At 47.0% G+C, this 22,447-nt stretch overlaps 1 protein-coding gene across 1 annotated transcript in view; it reads right to left on the bottom strand.

The window, feature by feature from the left end:
- Positions 1-1,770, bottom strand: part of Ubac2 (UBA domain containing 2) — a 167,122-nt gene extending 165,352 nt beyond the window's left edge. Inside the window, exon 1 of the mRNA XM_075950198.1 lies at positions 1,346-1,770. Coding sequence (XP_075806313.1) covers positions 1,346-1,376 — 31 coding nt within the window. The 5' untranslated portion in view covers positions 1,377-1,770. The remainder of the gene's footprint in view (positions 1-1,345) is intronic.
- Between the last annotated feature and the right edge of the window lie 20,677 nt (positions 1,771-22,447).

The raw sequence follows: 22,447 nt of genomic DNA, 5'->3' as shown, positions 1-22,447 counted from the left end.
TAGGTACTGGAAATTAGATCTTCACGCTTCCCGTGCAAGCATTTTACCTGCTGAGCCACCTCTCCAGCCACTCTCTCACTTTTTAACACTGATGTGTATGTTTAGTGTTAAAGGGTGCCTCGATGTGCCGAGAACAACTAAACCGAAGAAATTTACTGCCAGTGTCATATCCACCTACAAACCGTAGCCCTAGGAAAGGCACACTACCTTATTCCTCCAACCAGTAGTTTGAAGATGAACTCATTAGTAGCTCTGACGCATTCTGGGGCAAATATATGAAATATATCATAAATCAGCTATGAACTATGAAGGAATCGTAAATAAACATTAAACCCACTCCAAAGCCTATGGTGAGATGGAGGATGATTTAGGATGATGTCGTTGTCTCTGGCAGTTATTCACTCAGCTCTCTGAACGACTCCTGACATTCACAACAGAACGTACTTTTTCTGGAGATGCCAGGCACTTCTGTGCTCTGGCAACAGAAACTTGGCATGCGGAGATGGGAAGTACCAACAGCGATATGTAACTGCGAATTGAAGCTTGTTCAGTTTGCTACTGGTGTATCAGCGCCTAATCTCAACACTGTGTAGTTAAGAGTCCGCTCTCTCTAAAGTCAATTCAACACAGTGGGTGTGGGGGAAAGGTGCTTCGGAGGCTGAAACTTCTCGGCCTTCTACCTCCTGACCACAGCTTGACACTCCAGGCGGGTGGAGCTGATCACATCCAGGAGCAAAGCGTGCGTTCTGTCGCCAAATGACTTCCTAACTGCACTTTAAAGCGCTTTAGTCAGTTTTCTGGCTCCCCAAAACTCTTCAGGGACAAAGGGGAAGAAGTACACGAGAGTTAAAACTAAGGAAACAGGCGGATGTTGGAGGGGAGGGTGAAATTCACACGTTCCGGGAGTCAGGTAGGTCCCAAAGCTGCTCGTATGAATGAAAAGTGAGAGGGAAGCGGGCAGAATTCCTGAGTCGCCCCGAAGGGGATGTCGTCCAGCCCCGGACTAGAGCCATCAAGGGCGTGCGTGGGCCCGGGCCACGAGAGGAGCGGGGCTGCCGGCCGGACCCCAACTGCCCAGCCCACCTGCAGCAGGGCAGGAGCTGCTGCGCACCGTGCCTCGGGAGGTGCCGGGAACCGACTGGACGTGGCGCCACCCTCGGCCTTCGGGGCTGCGGTGGGGACCGCACCCGCTGCCCCCCCCCAAGAACTGCCAAGGCTCGGACGCGGGACGCAAGGGGCCCCCTAGCCTTTTGCAAAGCCGAGTCCCCGGGGCCCCCAAGCCGGGTCCGGGAAGTGCCCAGGACGGAGCGAAGAGAGCCCCAAGGATGGAGAAGCCGGTACTCACAAAGCCCACTGGAGCCGGTGCTGGTGAACATGGTCCCGCCGGGCCCGGAGCCCCCACGGGGCGTCAGGGGGAGGGGAGGTGGAGGTGGAGAGCCCCCCAGCGACCGCGCAGGCGCACTCTCAACCCGAGCGCAAAGTCGACCCGGTGAGGCGCTCCCGAGCCGCCAGGAGGAAGGCGCATGCGCGGCCTGTGGGGCGAGCACGCTCGGCCGGAGTCCTCCCCTTCCTGCTAGGACCGGAAGTGCGTGCGGGAGGCAGGTCGGTTCGGACGCGCCGGTCGTTCCGGTAGTCCCGGCTGGTTTGGGAAAAGCGTCTGAAGATGCAAGGGTTCCCGGTGCGGAGCTTCTGCTCGCAGGACGGCGGTGGCAGTCCGTCCTTCCGCAGTAGAGTACCGGGCCGTTCTCGAGACCCTGACCTTTACCAGGGCGAGCCGGCCTCGGTTTGCACGCATGCTCAGTACCTCCAAGCAGGCCGCGGGGCTCAGCGAACCCGGGTCTCAGAAAACAGTTTGAGCTTCCGGTCACCTGCCGTAGAAAATTGTTTTTAATTTTTATTTTTTTTAAGAATATATACTATAGGGAAGGTGAAAGGACATGCCACAGAAGTATGGGCAGAATGCTTTCAAGAAATCTTGAGAATTTTTAGGGTTTGGCCAACATGTTAAATCTGGGTTTAGATTTGTAAAATACAGCATAGCTTTAGTTCAGTAAGTCAGAGTATTCACATTATTCCAGAACGTAGAGGCATGAGTGATTTTTATGCCTTTTAGCCATTATGTTTAGTTGATTCATAAGCGTGAAGTACATTTAACTTTATTTTCTTCTAGTTGAGTTTTTTTTTTTCTTGCCGGAAATGATTGTCCCAAGGTCTGTGATGTTTGCAGCCGCTGATACCCACAAAATCTGTAGCCCACATGAGAGTGATTCTCGGCCCATGCGGGGGTTCCTGGGTGGGGCGTAAGGGTGTTCAGATAACTGGAACCATGTTAGTAGTATTGCTAGAACGTTTACTTTACATGTTCGTCCATGAGTCGTAAGGTCTTCCAGTTAACCAGCGCCTGGCAAAGCGGCTGGAACTGCGAGGCAAAAAAGGTGTTAAGGCCATTCCCTAGCTGCCGCTAATCTTAAAGAAGCTCCCATTTAAACTTTGGCATTGCATGAAAAAGGGGGAAAGATACCTACTTAATCTAAAAGGGCCACTGGAATATTTGCTTTTCCAATCCAGATCTCTTCCGGGTGAGCTTTCCTTAATGTACTCCTTCCAAAACAGACCACCGCAAACTAAAACGGGAAGTGCACAGGAAGTCCTACTGAGCCAGACATCAAAGGCATTTTTCCTTAAAATGGTTTCCTTTGGAGAGCACCAGGTGTCAGAACTGAACATTTGAGTGTGTACTGGACCTTTTTGTCTATTTTAGCTAAGAAATGACTGTCAGATGGTGAAATAGAGATGAGAGAGGTAGTTTATAGAGATTTAGGGGAAGTATCAAAGTCATATTATTGTCTCAAAGTTTTGTTTTGGAATTTCATCTTAAGTGCTTAAGTCCTATATATTATTGATATTTACACTTTATAAAAGGTGATTACCCAATAGGAACAAATTCAAGTGTTGAACGCTGAGAAGTGTTGAGAAGGATCTGGGTGAAATCTGAGGCGATCGAAGGTCAGCTGTGAAACGAACAGCAGTCACAAATTGTGTTGCAGTTGAACATAGTGACTGGTATCAAAATGAAAACTTGGCCGTCAACAAGTGCATGATTCGTAGGGATGAAAACACTGAGGGGAAATGTTATTTCCCCATATGCCAGCAATGGAGTAGCTGAAACTTGAAAGCTGGAAGCTGTTCCGCAGGAGCCCTTGTTTCCTCTTCCCCTGCCAGTGTGCAACATCCGAGCTGCTGGTCCACTGGCTGCCCGGGCTTATAAACAACCAAAAGGTAGCAGCAGCCACAGGGGAAGTCAGTGAACCATGTCGACAACCCGAGCCTCCGAAAATCTTACTGAAAAACCCACACATCCTTGAATGTTATCAGTGCCTCTAACAAAATTAACTCCTCGAATAAAAGATCCTTCTGTGAAGAGAGATTTGTTTTGTTCAGCATAGGGAACAAAGCATTTACGAGAAAATTTGTTTTAAAATATCTACTCTTTAACACTTACATATAATTTTGTTTCTTTAAGTAAAAAAGTTAAGTAGTTATATCAAAATATGAGACAACTGGACATATATTTTACTTATATCAGAAGTGTTAAATCTTCATTTAACACGATATTAAGCTGCAAACTAGGTTGATATTTATAAAGAAGAATTATAGCATTTTCAACAAGTTTAATTATTTTCAGAGAACTTTTTTTTCACATCTCCTGTCTCTAGATTAGGCTAGTTCTGAGGACAGTGGCTCGGAGTCATATTCCTTTCTTTAAAAAGATTTTATTTAATGCGTATCAGTTGTCTGCTTGCACGTATGTGTGTGCACCATGTGTGTGCCCAGTGTCAAGGGAGGCCAGCAGAGGACATCAGGACCTCTGGGACTGGAGTTAGAGGTGGTTGTGAGTGACCATGTGGATGCTAGGAACCAAGCCTGGGTCCTCTGGAAGAACAGCCAGTGTTCTCAACCACTGAATCAACTCTAGCTTAGTATGTTGCTAATTTTAACACTATTTTAGAAAGTAATGAAATTGAAAACTCTAGCTCTAAAAATGAATTTATATTATCAGAGTAGGCAATTAATCCACTCACAAAGGATGTAACAAGTTAGCCTATATTTTCAGGATATGTTATTAATCTAAACAAATTACTTGGGATCCAAAAGACTCAGTTAATGTAACTACTAAAAGTGGTCTTAGCTAAGATCTTTGCTAGACTTCCTCTAAAAATACTATCATTGGCTGGGCTTGGTGGTGCCCGCATCCAGGAGGAGGCCAAGGCCAGCCTGTTCTTCAAATCTGGTTTGAGGCTTCCCAGACTACACAATGAGACAGGGTCTCAAGCAAACAAAAATGTCTGATTGTCTCCAGTGTACATTCTGAATGGTTGAGGAGCAAAGAGTTTCGGGGCAGCAGAAGAGTGACTGCAAAAACATCAAAGTGTAATTTGGCATTTCTCTCAACAGAATTAGACCCTTATTAAGTTCCACCTACAGATGAAAGTATTTCACATCCTTGCCTTCTGCTTCAGTCTTGACCCCTCTGAGACCCAGGTCTTGGAGGACGCCAGCCACCAGGCAAAGGGGTAGGAGTGTTCATCCACTCACTCCCACAGTCCCTGGGGCTTACTTCCGTGCTGTGACCATTCCCTGCTGCCTCCTACTATAGAGGCAGGGCAAGCCCAAGGTGAGAGCCATGACTGAGAAACACGCTTAGATGTGATCGACTCAAGAGAGGGCAGAGTGTGGGACCATCAGCAGTAGCATCCTGGATGCACCTGTTAGGGTCTTATAAACTAGTGATTTGATTTTATTTCCTTTGTTGAGAAAACTGCATGTGGATGCTATAGTGTGGGTGTCTTTTAGGGTGTGCTGGGGTGGTCTGAGAACACCTCACCACTTTTCTGGAGCCCTTAACTTTCCACCTCATCTGTTTCCCACCACACTGCAAAGGATGTGGTCTCCAGCCTCCTCTTTAAGTTCTAGAAATGGAACTCATATCCCCACACAGTGGGCTTCTGTTACCATGAAACGTGCTGCCTCAGTTCTTCTCAAAGGCAAGACTACAGCCAAGGAACACGGACATTTTAAGCAATTTATTAAAATGAATCATGTACTTCAGAGAGATTAGAGTGGGCTGAGCAGAAAGAGGAGGGAGGCAGCACTCCGAGCTCTGGGTTGTAGATTTTTTAATGATATGACTTTCATGAGGTGAGTGGCATATTCGAGAGGAAAAGTGACTTCCTCCCACATCACGGTGGACCAGATCTCCTGTTTCGGCCATTTCTCCCAATGATCATTTCAACAAGCCCAAAGGGGTGGGGTGAGACGTCAACACCGTGCTGCAAATGGTATTTTAATAAAGAAGAGGTCTTTTGAGGGTGCAGACCCTTGGTTAGCACACCTAAGTTGCAACTGGGGAAGTGAAAAGGCATTGTAACTTTTTAAAATCTAGATTTATTTTTATTTTATGTGTGTGACTGTTCTGTCTGGTGCCTATAGAGGGCAGAAGAGGGCAGCTCCCCAAGGTGTGAGCCTCCCGGCAGTGAGAGCCACCATGTGAGCATGGGGGGTCAAACCAGGTCCTCTGCAGGAACCAGTGCTCTTAGCTGCTGAGCCATCTCTCCTACCCCAAGCCTTGATTGTATGTGTATATATATGTATTATATCAGGGACACTCTGACCGCCAGGTGACAGATGCAGCCACCCAGCAGCAGTTTTCCTTGGGTTCCTCCTGTTTCTCTCCTTGCCTGCTCCATCTCAGTTTCAGAATAGGAAACTAAGTTTTCTGTGAAACTTCTTCACTGTGTTCTTCGGAGCGCAGAGCAGTATGTGCTGCTACTCAGACACAGCCCGTCAGGGGTGTGAGGCTCCAGCCCTCCTCTGCATTCTCCATTCTCTCTGAAAGTTTTTGTAGTCTCCCTTTCTCAGCATCCCACACAAGCAGATCTGACCTGTGGATGCCAGAAGTGTCCTCGCCCATCCGATTCTGGGTCTTACTCTGCTGTGCGTCCTCCTTGGCTCTGGCAGGTTTATATCCATTGATGGCGTCGAGGCTTCCCCATCCCAGTTCTCCTCCATAAGCCGGCGTGTTTATAAGTGGATACAGGCCTTGTCATCTAACGCTCGTCACACCCAAACACCTACAGATCAAAAGGCGTAGCGTTTTACGGTAAATGTCTCTTCTTTATTCCACCTTTATACCAAAATAAGGATGTCGCGACGATTATTAAAATTACAGCAGCTTTGGGTTAAACTTCAGATATGAAAAAATAGCACTACCGAGTATTCATGATAAAAGCCAGAATGGTTGCTTGTTTGGTTAGCCGACTTGCTTGTTTCTGAAGTGAAATCTCACTATGGAACTCAGACTCACTTCAAACATCTGATCCTCCTGCCTCAGGCTCCTAAGAACTGAGATTACATGTATCTACATCTCCGGCTCCTTCCATGTGGTATTTTAAACTAGGTCCCGGCAAGACAAAAAGCCCAGAAAGTGATCTTCTATGGAATTAGAACGGTAGCAGATGCAGAAAGTGATCTTCTATGGAATTAGAACGGTAGCAGATACAGAAAGTGATCTTCTATGGAATTAGAACTGTAGCAGGTGCAGAAAGTGATCTTCTGTGGAATTAGAACGGTAGCAGATGCAGATAGTTAAAATGAGCTCAGAAACGCAACCAATTAGACCCGTGTTCTCGTGGGAAGAGTCACAGTGGAGAAAGATGTGGTGACAGAGGCCCAGAAGGCCAGGAGCTGCGAGCCCTACCCGAAGCCAAGAAGAAGCAAGGAAGGCACACACACACACACACACACCCCGTGCCCCACCAGGTTTCAGAGGCAGGGCAACCCTGACCTTGATTTTGAACATCTATCTCCATAACCTTCAAAGAATAAGTTCCCCTTGTCTTACCCACCCTGCTAATGACATTTTTGTGACAGCTCTCTCTGCCACAGTCATCTTTTCCTCTGACTTCTAGGTGTCTAATTCTGTTTGCATTTGGGTGGTTCACCTTTCTTCTCCCATAATTCCTGCAAGTAAAACATAAGCAGGGCATATCCCCCAGAAAGCACGGAGTCACGCCCGAGCCAGTGCCCAGCTCCCGTGCTCTTCTGTATCAACTCCATCATTCGAGAAGGGACTCTATGTCTCACCTCATAAAACTGCGTCATGGCAAACTCGTGGGCCTGAAACGTGCAAGGGTAGAAATCTTTCTCCTCGAATGTCAGCCAATCTGAAGTTGTTTGAAATTACAGTTGTGGGTTCCTGATCTGTATAATGATACATTTTTATCAGAATATTTCTTGATCCCCAAAGACTGCAAAGTTGAGGTCACTGAGACTATGTATCTAACCTGATGCCCTACTGTGCACTCAACCTGTTTCAATGTAACCTGCCTTTAAGAAAACAGTGTGGTTGACCTTACTGCCTCGGATCTCCATGCAATGGGTTTTTACAACCTAAGCTTATGCATAGCTTTAATCTTAAATTGCATTCCCTTCCTTGCCTCTGACCCAGAGCAATGTATACTATAGGCCTACGGTGTGGTAATCATTTGTGGAACAGTTTGAAGCAGCAACTGGAGCAGGCTTTGTTTTGGGGCCACCAACCAGCTCCCAAATAGTGACAGGGAAATTTATTATTAGTTACAAATGTTCGGCCTTATCTAATGCTTGGCCTGCTAGCTCTTTTATTCAGTTAACCTGTTTCTCTTCATCTACATTTTGCCTTGGGGCATTTTGCCTTTGTTTCATCCTGTGCATCCTACTCCAGGTCTGGCTGGCTGGTGAATGGGTGGGTGGCTGGCTGGCCCTGGGTGTCTCCCTTTTTTTTTTCTCCTTCATTCTCTCCTCTCTCCCCCTCTCCTAAGCCTAGATTACATCTCTTACTCTCTCTGTCTGCGACCCCACCTGTCCTTCTACTGCCTAGCTATTGACTGGTCATCCTTTTATTAAACCAATCAAGTGTGTTAGGCAAGCAAAGCAACACATCTATACATCGCTAAACAAATGCAACATATACAAGTGTAACAGATCTTTACATAGTTAAAGCAATTTTAACAACAAATATCTATCATAAATGTTGCAAACAACATGTAGATATAGCTTGAAGGAGCCTGTTTCCAAGTGGATCAACCGCCAGAAGCAGTAATTTAACTTCTTTAACTCTGTTAAAGACTTCTATAAAGAATCCTTAACTCCTTTTTCATGACATGATTTCCCGTGCTATTCAATAAATGCTGAGCAAAGCCTTTGCTAGAGATGGGTGGAAGATACAGGGAGGGACATGGAGGATTCAAACTAGGGCTCACTCTTGGTGAAACTACCCTGAGAAGAAGCTGTGTCCTCATTCCTTACTGGGAATCAGTTCTTCACCATAGCTCCCACTTTCCAAAGCCACCCTGCACTCTCTCTACGTTCAGGCCCAGCTAGGAAAGAAAAAGTAGAAATTCCAGCTCACTGTGACGTCTGCTAGATTTCACTTCCTTAGGTTTCCGCTGTCCTTGGACTGCCCTTGAGCAGTTAGGTGGTCTACTGCAGCCATCTTGCTATCATCTGCCTCGTTTGTGTCCTCTGCTCAACCGGGAGCACGAATGTTTTCCACCTCTACACCCCAAGACTTAGCACCCTGATTGGCACAAGGAGCCAGGAAGCATAACGTTGTCACACAATGGCGTCATCCAGTTTTGACAACTGGGCTTCTGCTTTTCCAGAGGGCCAGTGTTATTCATGCCTGCACCCGTCAGACTTCCTAGTCTTGCTGTTTGTCTTAGTTTGCTTCTACGTGGTCATGATGAAACACTCCAACCAAAAGAAACTTGGAGCGGAAAGGGAGTATTCTGCTTACAGGTTACAGCCAGTCATCAAGGGAAGCCTGGGCAGTGGTTGAATGCAGATGTTTGAAGCAGAGGCCATGGAGGAGTGAGTCTTGCTCCCCCGGTCCGTTCATTTATCTTATACATCCCCGACCCAGCTTCGCAGGGATGGTACTGCCCAGAGTAATTAAGAAAATGTTCCCTACACATGCCCACAGGCCAGTCTGATGGAGGCAGTTCTTCACTGAGCATCCTTCTTCCCAGGCGTATCAACCGATGCTGGGAGTCTTCACTGGCTTCAGCTGTGATCTTGGGTTTGCCGTCAACTCATTGAGGCTACACAATCTGAGCTTTGTCCCAGATACATCTGGTCGGGTGGTTTCTGTGTCGGTGTCTCCCCCACCCACCCTGGGATTGCATGAAGCCCTGGCTATATTCAAAATCAGAATAGCTGAGGATAACTTTGGACTCCTGGTACTCCTGCCTCTACCTCCCAAGTGCTAAGATGGCAGACAGATACCACCAAACCCTGCTTGGGTTTTTGTCGCTGTTGTTTGCTTGTTTGTTCAAGACTTTTTTTGGCCAGGCAGTGGTGGCGCATGCCTTTAATCCCAGCACTAGGGAGGCAGAGGCAGATGAATCTCTGTGAGTCCAAGGCCAGCCTGGTCTACAAAAGCTAATTCCAGGACTAGGCTCCAAAACTATGGAGAAACCCTGTCTCAAAAAAAAAAAAGACTTTCTTTTCTTTTTCTGTGTGTGAATGTTCTCACAAGTGGTGTTTCCAATAGTTGTGAGCGACCATGTGGGTGCTGAAAACTGAACCTGAAAACTGCAAGACTAACAGGGACTTTTAACCACTGAACCTTCTCTCCAGCCCCAGCTTGTTTATGTCATTTGGGTTTTTGTTTGTTTATTCTTTTGTTTGAGACAAGGTCTTGCTATGCAGCCCAGGCTGGCCTTGTACTTGTTCTGTAGCCCAGGCTGGCCTTGTACTTGCTGTGTAGCCCAGGCTGACCTCAAACCCACAGTAATCCTCTTGCCTCAACGTCAACCTCTCAGACCCACAGATTTTGAATTTTCCAGACCCTGAAGCCAATTCCTTAAATTTCCCCCCACCTTCCCTCTCTCCATATGCACACAGTACACACACCATTCATTCTGTGTCTCAGGAAAGCTTTAATACATTATCCCATCTCCTTCTAATTACCAGTACACTGCCTTGGAATGCCAGTCTTGACGACCTCCCTGCTGAGAGATGTCCTTGGCTTTCCAAATAGGGGGTACTCTTAACTATCCCCTGGCCCTCTGTGATGGGTCCACACTCATGTGTGCCCTGACACTAGCCAGACACAGCCCACCCCAGACTGTGTGTGCAGCTGGACAGTGCTTGCTGAGACTTTCCTGCGGGGGTGGGTCCTAGACCCTTTGATTCCTGTGGCCCAGGGATGTGCAGAAGTGTTGAGAGATGAACTGTGTTCCAGGGGAGTCCTGGCAAGTCTATTGTGAGAGACTCCTTTATATAACAATGAAGTCATATGTGTGCAAAATCTGGAATTGATTAAAACCTGAAAGCCAGATGATTCTTGGATTTGTCAAATGCTCCTTACCCCTGCTAGACTTACAGAATTTTTCGAAAGACTGACTGAACAGTGAGAACCCTGCCAATACCCGAGAGGAAACGAAAGAACAGCAGCACGGCTTTTGTGAGGCGGCAAGCGTTTGGTTTGTTGTTGTGTTGTGTCGTTCTGGGGATGCTCTACCCTAGAATGGGCACCCTGGGCACCCTGCTAGGTGAACAGGACTCAGGTAGACCCCGGGTGGGGCCCAGGACAGTGTGTGCACAAGGATGTGGGATCTGACCATAGCCCTACCTTTTCCTAGTCACCCTGAGCTCTGTCTATGTCAGAGCTCCATGCTCAGGCCCAGCTAGGAAGGAAAAGGTCATCTGTTGTAATAGGAGTGGCAGCAGGGCTGCGTCCCCAACACCCCAGCCACCTGCTAGCTTATGCCCGAAATAACAACACACAAACTGTATTCATTTAAACACTGCTTGGCCCATTTCTATCTAGCCTCTTCTAGGCTAACTCTTGTACCTGGACTAGCCCATTTCTAATATTCTATGTAGCACAGCTAGGTACACTTACCGGGAAGATTCTAGCCTACGTCCATCCTGGGTCAGAGCTTCATCGCGTGTGTCTGCCCCCGAGAGGAGAGCTGTGGAGTGTGAGCTCACTTCCTCTTCCTCCCAGCATTCTGTTCTGTTTTCTCCACCCACCTGTATTCTAACCTATGAGGGCCAGCCAAGCAGTTTCTTTATTGCTTAACCAATGAAATCAACAGATTGATATATGACACTCCCACATCAGTCATCCGTGTGTCTCTGGGTAAAACACTTCCATCATTGGTGACCACTCTGCCTCGGGTACCACGCTGCCTTGATTTTGCTCCATTGCTGCTGCTCCACACAGTGTTCTGGAGCAATGCAAACCCACCAGCCTCACAGGGACTGAATATCTCTGGTGTCCTTTGGGCTCCTCTTCGTTCTGAACACCGTTCATCCTCTTCCACAGACTAAATATTTCTGTAACATTTCAACCCTTCGATGGGTTTATTTCGGTCCCTTCAAGTTTCCCTTGCTATTCTAACACTAGGAAGTTTAAAAGCTGTTAGTTTACGCAGAGACTAGCCCTATAAAAGCCATTGACCTAGATACATTCGTGACAGTAACTGGTAAACTCTAGCTAATCCTTGACTCCTGACTCCTACTGGAAGGAAAAGGTGACTCCACCTCGATCTTCTAAGAAACCCAAAGGTCAGATTGGCAAGCAATGAATCTACTTGATTTTTTTTTAAGATCAAAAGCACTATTTTTAAAAGTTATCTCAAGTCAGACGTGATTGCACGTGTTTAATGCCCGGATTCTGGGAGAATGGTTCAGGTCATGCCAGGGAGAGCAATGCATAGCTGTATTTCCTACATCAGGACAAAAGGACAGAGAGCCATGATGATGACCACAAGTTCAAGACCAGCCTCGTCTACACAGCGAGCTCTAAGCCAGTCAGGGCAACACACACACAGAGATGCTCTGTCTCAAACAAAACAAAAGCGTTCAAGGCAAGCTTGGACTATGTAGTAAGAAAGACCACCACCCCTACCCCCCAAAAAAAATTGATTCCAGGCAAGCACACATCAGAACTTCCTTTTCTACTAGTTTATGATTTCCCAGATCAGGATAGGGCATGAGGCTAAGGTGGTAGAGGGTTTGCCTAGCAAACTTGTGATTTCATCCCCAGTACCGCGTTACCTGGGTGTGGTGGCATACACCCGTGATCACAACACTTAGCAGGGAGAGGCAAGAGCATTAGAAGTTTAGGCCAGCCTGGGCTACATAAGATTCTGTCTCAAAACAAAATAAAAAAATGGGAATTGTAGCTAAGACTCCATCACACAAATGTTAGTGCCTCGATAGTGATATTAAAATAAGTGATTTATATATTGGTGTCATATATTTCAATTACCGTAAAAGATAATTACACACACACGTTACACACAGAAGATACAAAGAAAAAGCGGCCCTCTTTCCCTCGGCAGGCATACACCTCCTTCAGCTTCCTCACAAAGGATGGGGCTTGGGGTCCCTCAGTGTTCTCACTTGTATCAAGGGAATGTTGATAACGATAATCCCTGCCTCTAGGGACCTTACCAAGTATTAAATATATTAACAAATATTTAAAAAACACACTCAGAACATGCCTTCACACAAAGGCTCCCGTTACTGCCTTCATTTTAAGGATCACTCTCTGAGCAAGGAAGTTGAGCAAGTGTGAATTCCATTTCTCCAGGAACATTCATGGAACAGTTTGTCCCTGAAGCAGCAATTAGAACGGAGGCCCTAGAACAGAGAGATGGTGCCATTTGAAGAAGGAGCCAGCCACACAGATCCCCACCATCCTGGTTCTTTGGGGAGTCAAGCGACTCTCCCTGCCTTATTCCCAGGCTGTAATAAAACAAGAGAGAACAGAAATGCATTCTCCTCCTTCCACCTCCACCTTTGGTCTGTTTATGATTGTGACCTCACTCACTGGCCTGAGGTCTCAGTAGGGCAAGGTACACTCGAATGTCTATAGGCACTGCCAATGAGGGAAGCAGACTGGTATGAAACACACACACACATTTTATTGCACAGAAAGCCCCACTTACATAATAAAAGATGTTCTCTTCCAGGTGATTTATTTTCAAGGTTACTGCTTTTTATTACAGAGAACTGCTCTGTGGGGATTATCAGCAATACAGACAAGCTAAAAACTACCCCGAAGACTGTAGGAGAAGGGAGGCAGGGGATGTTTTGTGTGACATCCCTCACAGACACTTGTATTTGAGTACTCTCGGCCCCGACCTGGCAGCCCTGGAGTCTCCAGAGTGGGAGGCATGGCTGGCGGAGGTAGGTTACTGGGGTTGAGCCACAGAAGGCTGTAGCTTGGCAACTTCCAGTCTCAGCTCGACACTGAAAATGGCTGGACGGCGAATTTTATGCCGTGTGTGTTAACCACGTTTAAATATTTTTAAATGGACTAGCTGGAAATACAGCTGGGTGGCCCCCTGCCTGATCTGTCACAGGTCCCCATATCCCCACTGTGTTTCATATCTCAGCCCACCTTCGGTGAGTAACAAAGCCAGCCTTTGCTTAGCGAGTTTCCCTTGGCCCCACAGCACATCCATCCTCCGCCGCGCGTGCGTGGCCATCCCCTCCGTTAGTGACATCACCAGATAATACTAGCTAATAGGGAATACTTACACACATTTCCACAGCTATTATTATTACAATAAACCTATGGTTTCCATACTATTATAAGGTTTTCAGGTCACCTTAGAGAAGCGAGAAACTGAAGCCAGTAGAGGCAGAACCTGGTTGGCCTTAGTCCCGGGACTCTATCGCCCCCTAGCGGGATCCCTGGTCTAACATTGCCTCGCCCATATATATAGGTACATTCCCAGCCTCCCCTCCCCTCTTCCCCTCCTTTCTCCTTCCCTCCCCTCCTCTCCTCTTTCTTCCCTCTTTCCCTTCCTCTCTCAAAGAAGTAATTTAAAATCCATTGTCTATTCCTCGCCATTCTTTCTTCTGTAGCACAAGGGATCCTCGTTTTCTCTGCACACCTAGTGAGCTGCCCAGGACTCTGGCCTCTAGGAGCCTCAAAGTCTTCGTCATTATTCGGGTGAAGTTCTGTGGTGTTAAATTCATCCTCAGTGCATCCATGCCCAGTTCACCTTGATCTGCTTTCTAAAATTTAATATATTCTCAAGCCTTGTAGGGGCTCACATAATACTTGTTCCTTTCTGCCTGGCTTCTTTCACACAACATGTTTTTAAGATTCATCCATGTTGGGGCTGGAGAGATGGCTCAGAGATTAAGAGCATTGCCTGCTCTTCCAAAGGTCCTGAGTTCAATTCCCAGCAACCACATGGTGGCTCACAACCATCTGTAGAGGGGTCTGGTGCCCTCTTCTGGCCTGCAGGCATACACACAGACAGAATATTGTATACATAATAAATAAATATTTTAAAAAATCATCCATGTCATAGCGTGTATCAGAATCTGTTTCTTTTCTCAGGGCTTATATACCTCATTTTCCTTACCTATAAATTGACTCTCACTTGGATTCTCTTTTCCATTTATGCTGTTGCCAATAGTGCTACGACGAACACCGTGTGCAAGCATAATTAGTTAATTCTCTCATGCTATGACATATTAACCCGTAGGACATTTTCTTACCTGTTGACATTCAAAGCCTAAAAATGTCAACAGGACACAGCAGAGCCTACTGAAGTCGCAGCACTGGGAAGCTGACCCAGAAGGTCAGAAGTTCAAGGTCATCCTCCTCAACATAGTGAGGGTGAGGTCAGCCTGGGCCATGAGATCTTGTTCATTTAATTTTTTTTAAGCAGGCTTTGTGGGCTTGTTTTCTTCTTTGAGATGGTTTCTTGGCTATCCTGGGACTCACTCTGTAGACCAGGCTGGCCAAGAACTCACAGAGATCTGACTGCCTCCCACATGCTGGGACTAAAGGCGTGTGCCACTGCCACCCAGTTTAACAGGCTTTCTACAACAAACAAAACAACTGTGGGCCTCTAGTTTAAGGGTAGGGTCAGTGTGGAGACCGTCTTGACAGAGTTCATTCTAGTGAGGTGACGAAGAGAAGGGACTCTCTGTGACATGGTGGGAATGACCGTTTGATCTGGATTAGCTTGCTAGGGAGGCTGTAACAAGTGTCACAGACTGAGCAGTTCGTGTGATGGCATTTTGTTTGTGATCGAACAAATAAAGCTGGCCTGAAGATCAGAGTGGAGCTAGGGAGTCAACAAGTCATGGCATATCAAGTTGAGGCAGGGCCAAGCTCCTCTCCCTGCATCAAGGCTGGGCGAAGTAAGCCAGCGTGGGGAATAGTTTCCAAAACCAACTCAGGTGGCAGGAACAGGTCCTGACCCCACTGCTAGGAACCCCACAAACAGACCATTCTGAGGGCCTAGGCTGGTCCCATGCATGCTCCCTAGCTGTCTGTCCAGAGTCTGTGACCTCTCAAGAGCTCAGGTCAGCTGTCTCTGTGGGTTCCCCCATCATGACCCTGACCCTGGCTTGTACAATCCCTCCTCCTCCCTCTCTTCAACAGGTCTCCTGGAGCTCCGCCCAGTGCTAAGCTGTGGATCTCTGCATCTGCTTCCATCAGTTACTGGATGAAGGTTCTATGATGACAATTAAGGTAGTCATCAATCTGATTACAGGGGAAGGCCAGTTCAGTCACCCTCTCCTCTGATGCCAGGAGTCTTAGCTGGGGTCATCCTTGTGGATTCCTGGGAAACAGCCTTGGGAAACAGCCATATTCTTAAGGACAGAGACTTAGAATATCAACATACACATTTTGAAGAAACACAGGTTGGCCATACGAGCCATCTCAGTCCTTCAACAGCATGACATATTCCTGCCCCAAACTCGTAGTTACGGTATTACAAGTCTGGCTTTGTAAATACTGACTCTTCCAGGCAGAGCTTGCCAGCGAAGAAAATTTACTTCTCTAGGGCTTCCTGATGTTGTCTTCTTCCTTAAGCAATTAATTGCAGACTTTCCTACATTTTTTCATTATGACAACAAAAAGTGAGAAAAAAAAGCCCTCCATATAAATTTAGCAGCAATTAACCTGAATTCTTATAGAAATGTCTGCATTGCTGTAGCTCAGCAAGAGTGGCCAGTTGAGGTGTACTGCTTGGAATTCTGGATCCACACCTTTCCCCTGGGCCGTGGGACGTCATTACCTCCTGCGGTGCTGTCTGTCAACATCTCTCTACTTCAAAAAAAAGTAATACAGGCTGCTTTGAAGGCATATAACCAGATAAACACTGCGGTCAAGAAATTTCCCCTTCCTCCCCTGCCAGAAAGATCCATGGCTGATTTCTCAAAGAACCCCTTCTCCTGGCTGGTTCAGAGACAGAAAACATTGTTTCTGACCCATGGTATGAACATAAGGGGAGGAAAGAGAAGGAAAGCTCACAGACCTCTGTACTTGGAACCCCATGGTAGAATCAAGAAAAGAGACTGAGATGTTTAGATGAAACTACCCATGGATTGATTTGCTGTCTAGGGTGTCGGATTGGGTTCATTCCCTCTGCTGATTAAAGAGCTGTGTTGATGTAAATTTTGGGAAGCCCCAGTAGAGGCATCATACGATACCTGGAAAATCAGGGATCCTTCTTGGGTTCTTGGTCTCATTAAGAAAAACAAAATTTAAGAACAGCCAGGTGGTGGTGGCGCACACCTTTAGTCCCAGCACTCAGGAGGCAGAGGCAGGAGGATCTCTGTGAGTTTGCGCCCAGCCTGGTCTACAGAGCTGTTCTAGGACAGCCAAGGCTATGCTGAGAAAGCTCGTTTTAAAAACGACAGAAATGGCGCACACCTTTAATCCCAGCACTCAGGAGGCAGAGGCAGGAGGATCTCTGTGAGTTTGCGCCCAGCCTGGTCTACAAGAGCTAGTTCCAGGACGGCCAAGGCTATGCTGAGAAAGCTCGTTTTAAAAACGACAGAAATTGAGAACAGACACAAGTGGAAGCTGGAGGACGGAGACTGAACTCAAACAGGAGCTCAGGGACAGCCTCTGGGGGTTAACAGGAAGACTCCAGGGCTGTGGAGCTTGAGGACCAAGCTGGAGGACCAAGACTGAACTCAAACAGGAGCTCAGGGACAGCCTCTGGGGGTTAACAGGAAGACTCCAGGGCTGTGGAGCTTGAAATCCCTGGCACCGGGAGGGAAAAGAACAATAAAGAAGAGACAGCATAAGCCATACTGCTTGGGATATGGCAGGATGCAGGTTGCCCACCCAGATGGGTAGTCACTCCCCACTGTGGAGGAAGCCCCCAAAGTGTTCTTGGGGAAACTTGAAGGTACAGCTCAACTCTACCAGCATCAGAAAGAAAGAGAAGAAAAACCATTCTGACCGTGTGAGTCAGACCTCAGGAAGCAGGTCCCTTCCTGCCCTTAAGGAAGGAGACAAGGGCATGTCTCCATCTAGAGGGAGCGTCCATTCGTGGCAGACGGCCTAGTTTCACTTTAGGACACTGGAACAGATTCCAGTCGAATGAATTTTGCTCCACAAAAGTAAAAGATCTATGTATGGGAGAGATATTAAGAAAATCCTTTTTAAAAAAAAAATACTGCAGAACTAGATAATGCCCCTAGCACCCAACACTGGTTCAGAGAATGCAGAATATTTTATATCGAGTAGTGATTCTTTTTGGGGGGCAGGGGGTCCACTGAGGCATTTTGTTTACGTATGTGTTTGTGTCCCCAGAAAGACTCCCAAGATTTTCATCCTGTGTCTTTGCATCTTGCTTTCTTCGTGGTCATCAGGATGGGTCAAGTTGACTATCAACCTGACAGGATCTAGAGTTACCTGGGAAATAAACCTCTGGCACATCTACGAGTGAGTTTCTAGACTGGGAAGAAGAAGGAGAAGGAGAAGGAGAAGGAGAAGGAGAAGGTGAAGGAAGGAGGAGGAGGAGGAGGAGGAAGAGGAGGAGGAGGAGGAGGAGGAGGAGGGAAAAAAGAAACAAGAAAAAAGCCAAGGATGCATGGAGTGTATCAGCTAAGGATGTATCCACGTTATCGGTCACAAAGATGTGTGGGGTGTATTGGTTAAGGATGTTTCAGATACAAGGATGTGTGGGGTGTATCGGTTACTTTTCTATTGCTGTCATAAAATGCTATGACCAAAAGCATCATATGGAAGTCTATTGAGGGTTGAGAGTCTGTCAGAGAAGGGAAACATGATGGCTGGAGCAGGAGGCTGAGAGATCACATCTCATACTACAAGTAGAGAAAGCCAATTAGAAGTGGCAGTGAGTCTTTAAACTCTCATAGTCTACCTCAGTGACAGTTTACACAGCAAAGCCCTGCTTCCTAAACTCACACAAACAGTTCTACCAACTAGGTAGGGACCAAGTGTTCCAAGGGAGACTGTAGGAAATATTAGTGGACCTAATCTCAACACGTTTCCAGTCACTGGAGGACACATGTGAGCATCATAACTTAAATCATGAGATGTGAGACCCATTTTGAAGAAGCTGTTCTTCTTTTTTGCATTGATGAGTTTACGGGTGCATCGTGTATGCCACAGGCTTGAGAAATTACACAGTTGAAACAATGCAAAAATATGGAGTCAAATGACCTTATTCTGAGAAACAACACCTATGAAGAAACAGAAGTCACCTGAAAAGTGAGTGGTCCTGATAACTGGAGATTAACACGAATCTACTTTGTCTTTTTGTGTGTTTGGTTGGTTGGTTTTGTCCTAGGCAAACTCTTGATGTTTAACCCAAACTGATCTGGAACTTACATAGCTCAGTCTGACTCAATCCTCCTGCCTCAGTCTCTGGAGAGCTGGGAGTACAGGAACAGCCCCTGACTGCTTTGGGATCTCTTGTTGGCTCTTTACCTGTTCTCTGGGTGCCATTTATGTTGTTTCTTCTTTGCTGTCCCAAACGGCTATGATCATTATGTTTGGGTTACCTGAAAACGGGCAAGCATTGCTCTAGAGATGGCTGAGTGTAGATTTATTCTTCAAATGACCATACAAATTTAAACAGTTTACCTTTAATTGTGTGTGTGTGTGTGTGTGTGTGTGTGTGTGTGTGTGTGGTGTATGCATGTGGGTGCAGGCGCCCATGGAGGCCAGAAAAGAACATCAGATCTCCTGAAACTGGAGTTATAGGCAGTGTGACCTGCCTAATGTGATTAACAGGAATGGCTCCCATAGGCTCACAGATTTGAATTCTTAGCCACCAGAGAATGGCACTAATTTGAAAGAATGAGGAGACATGGCTTTGTGAGAGTCGGTGTGGCCTTGCTGGAGGAAGTGTGTCATTGGGGGTGGGCTCTGAAACTCAAGCCAGGCCAGTGTCTATCTTCCAGCTAACTTCAGATCCAGATGTGGAACTCTCAGCTCCTCCAACACCACATCTGCCTGCATGCTGCCACGCTTCCCACCATGATGACGATGGACTAAACCTCTGGATTGTAAGTGAGCCACCCCAATTAAATCTTTTTCTTTATACGTTGCTGTGGCCATCGTTGTAAGTTATTTTAAAAACAACACAAAGAGAAGCCACGGCATGCAACAAGCTTCACAGAGGAGGTTTATTTGAAGAGGAGAGAGAAGGGGCAGAGATGGGGTACAGAGGGGGGGCAGAGATCAGTCAGTCCCTGGGCACAGGAGTGGCAGAAGAGAGGGAAAGACAGAGAAAGAGAAAGAGAAAACAGCAAGAGACGAGAGGTGGGCTGCTCACCTCACCTTTTATAAGGGAACTCAGCGAATGTGCACAGGAGGTGTTTTTAGTGTCTGCAATTGAGGTTGCATCCTGTCAGGACCCCAAGGGCAGGCCAGTGCAGATGTCTGAATACTAACAGTTGCGGTATCTCTCCACAGCAACAAAATCCTGGCTAAGACAAGCAGTACGAGCTTGTAACTGCTGAGCATCTCTCTAGCCCTAAACCCATCAATTTCATACTTCCACAGCAGTGAACATTTCCTTCTTATCTATCCTTCGTCAGTACTTGGTATCATCAGATTTTTACAACTTATCACAGTCTGGTGGGTTCAAAATGTTCTCCTTTGAAGATTAAATTTGCATTTTTTTCCAAATCACTAGTGAGGCTGAACATTGTTTCATATGCCAATGCCCATTCGCATTTTCTCTATGGGAAATGCCTCCCATGCCCTCCTCTGCTTCTCCTCACGGCTTATGTGCCTTGTCTCTCTAGCGTGGAGGCAATCTTTATATATTCGACATCATTCAAAATTTCCCCAAGTTGTGCTTCATACACATCTTTTAAGAACCATTTTTAAGATTTATTTTGTGTGTGTATTTATGCGGGTGTGGGTGTGTGCCAGAGTGAGTGTGCCAGAGTGAGTGTGCCAGAGTGAGTGTGTCAGAGTGAGTGTGTCAGGGTGAGTGTGTCAGGGTGAGTGTGTCAGGGTGAGTGTGCCAGGGTGAGTGTGCCAGGGTGAGTGTGCCAGGGTGAGTGTGCCAGGGTGAGTGTGTCAGGGTGTGTCAGAGTGAGTGTGTCAGGGTGAGTGTGTCAGGGTGAGTGTGCCAGGGTGAGTGTGCCAGGGTGAGTGTGCCAGGGTGAGTGTGCCAGGGTGAGTGTGCCAGGGTGAGTGTGTCAGGGTGAGTGTGCCAGGGTGAGTGTGCCAGGGTGAGTGTGTCAGAGAGAGTGTGTCAGGGTGAGTGTGCCAGGGTGAGTGTGCCAGAGTGAGTGTGTCAGAGTGAGTGTGTCAGAGAGAGTGTGTCAGAGTGAGTGTGTCAGAGTGAGTGTGTCAGAGAGAGTGTGTCAGAGTGAGTGTGTCAGAGTGAGTGTGTCAGAGAGAGTGTGTCAGAGTGAGTGTGTCAGAGAGTGTGTCAGAGTGAGTGTGTCAGAGTGAGTGTGTCAGAGTGAGTGTGCCAGAGTGAGTGTGCCAGGGTGAGTGTGTCAGGGTGAGTGTGTCAGGGTGAGTGTGCCAGGGTGAGTGTGCCAGGGTGAGTGTGTCAGGGTGAGTGTGCCAGGGTGAGTGTGCCAGGGTGAGTGTGCCAGAGTGAGTGTGCCAGGGTGAGTGTGCCAGGGTGAGTGTGTCAGGGTGAGTGTGCCAGGGTGAGTGTGCCAGGGTGAGTGTGCCAGAGTGAGTGTGTCAGAGTGAGTGTGTCAGAGTGAGTGTGTCTGAGTGAGTGTGTCAGAGAGAGTGTGTCAGAGTGAGTGTGTCAGAGTGAGTGTGTCAGAGAGAGTGTGTCAGAGTGAGTGTGTCAGAGTGAGTGTGTCACAATACATTTGTATGGAGGTCAGAGAACAACTTGTGGAATCAGTTCTCTTCCTCCACTAAGTGGGTCCCAGGGATTCAAACTCAGGCTCTTGGGTTTGATGGTAGATATGGTAGATGCCTTCCTTTACCAGCTAAGCCATCTTGCTGGCCCCTGCTTACCCTTTTTGTTTTCCTGTGTATTTTTTTTTTTGCTTTCTGTCATTCCTTCCTGTCATTCACACAAAAGTTTCAATGTTACCTCCTCCTGGTTTCTCTCCCTTCCTTCCTTCCTTCCTTCCTTCCTTCCTTCCTTCCTTTTTTTTTTTTTTTTGTGAGGCTTCTGTGTAGCCCTGGCTGTCCTGGAACTCACTCTGTAGACCAGGCTGGCCTTGAACTCACAGAGATCCGCCTGCCCCTGCCTCCTGAGTGTTGGGATTAAAAGTGTGCGCCACCACCACTACCACCACCAAGCACCTCCTGGCCTTAGGAATCTAGGGGACTGGAGAGATGGCCCAAGGGGAAGAGAGTCCTCATACAGAGGACTGGGGTTCAATTCCCAGCACCCACATGGGGGCTCACGACTGCCTGTAACTCCAGTTCCAGAGGATCCAACACACATGTGCATGCATGCACACACACACACACACATTTTTTTTTTTTTTGGTTTTTTGAGACAGGGTTTCTCTGTAGCTTTGGAGCCTGTCCTAGGACTAGTTCTTGTAGACCATGCTGGCCTCAAGCTAAAAAGAAATATTTAAAAAATTCATCTTCAAAAGAAGTATACTGGGGCTGGAGAGATGGCTCAGAGATTAAGAGCATTGCCTGCTCTTCCAAAGGTCCTGAGTTCAATTCCCGGCAACCACATGGTGGCTCACAACCATCTGTAATGAGGTCTGGTGCCCTCTTCTGGCCTGCAGGCATACAGACAGACTATTGTATACATAATAAGTAAATAAATCTAAAAAAAAAAAAAGAAGTATACTATCTGCCAAATACTATACTATATGCTTTGAATTGCTTGCTGAGGAGTCTCAATGTCTCAGAGCAGCAGCCTGCATTCTCTATAAGCTCATTAAATGTTTTTAATAAAAGAAGCAATGATAATCATTTAGGGCAATGCTCCATCACTCATGAGGCCTTTTTATAGTTCTATTCCTCGCAGCACCAATTTCATCTGCAGAGGCTTGAACTTGCCCACAGCTGTGAATATCAGAACAACAACTCCTTCGGTGGTCTTTTAAAAAACCATGACACGGGCTCCCTGGGTTTATTCCCAGTGCTGTGCATTTGTGAATACATGACCATCACCTAGAGAGACGGAATTATAAT

This window comes from Microtus pennsylvanicus, chromosome 15 (assembly GCF_037038515.1).
Source record: "Microtus pennsylvanicus isolate mMicPen1 chromosome 15, mMicPen1.hap1, whole genome shotgun sequence".
NCBI lineage: Eukaryota > Metazoa > Chordata > Mammalia > Rodentia > Cricetidae > Microtus > Microtus pennsylvanicus.
This window is presented reverse-complemented; position numbering and strand designations above follow the sequence as displayed.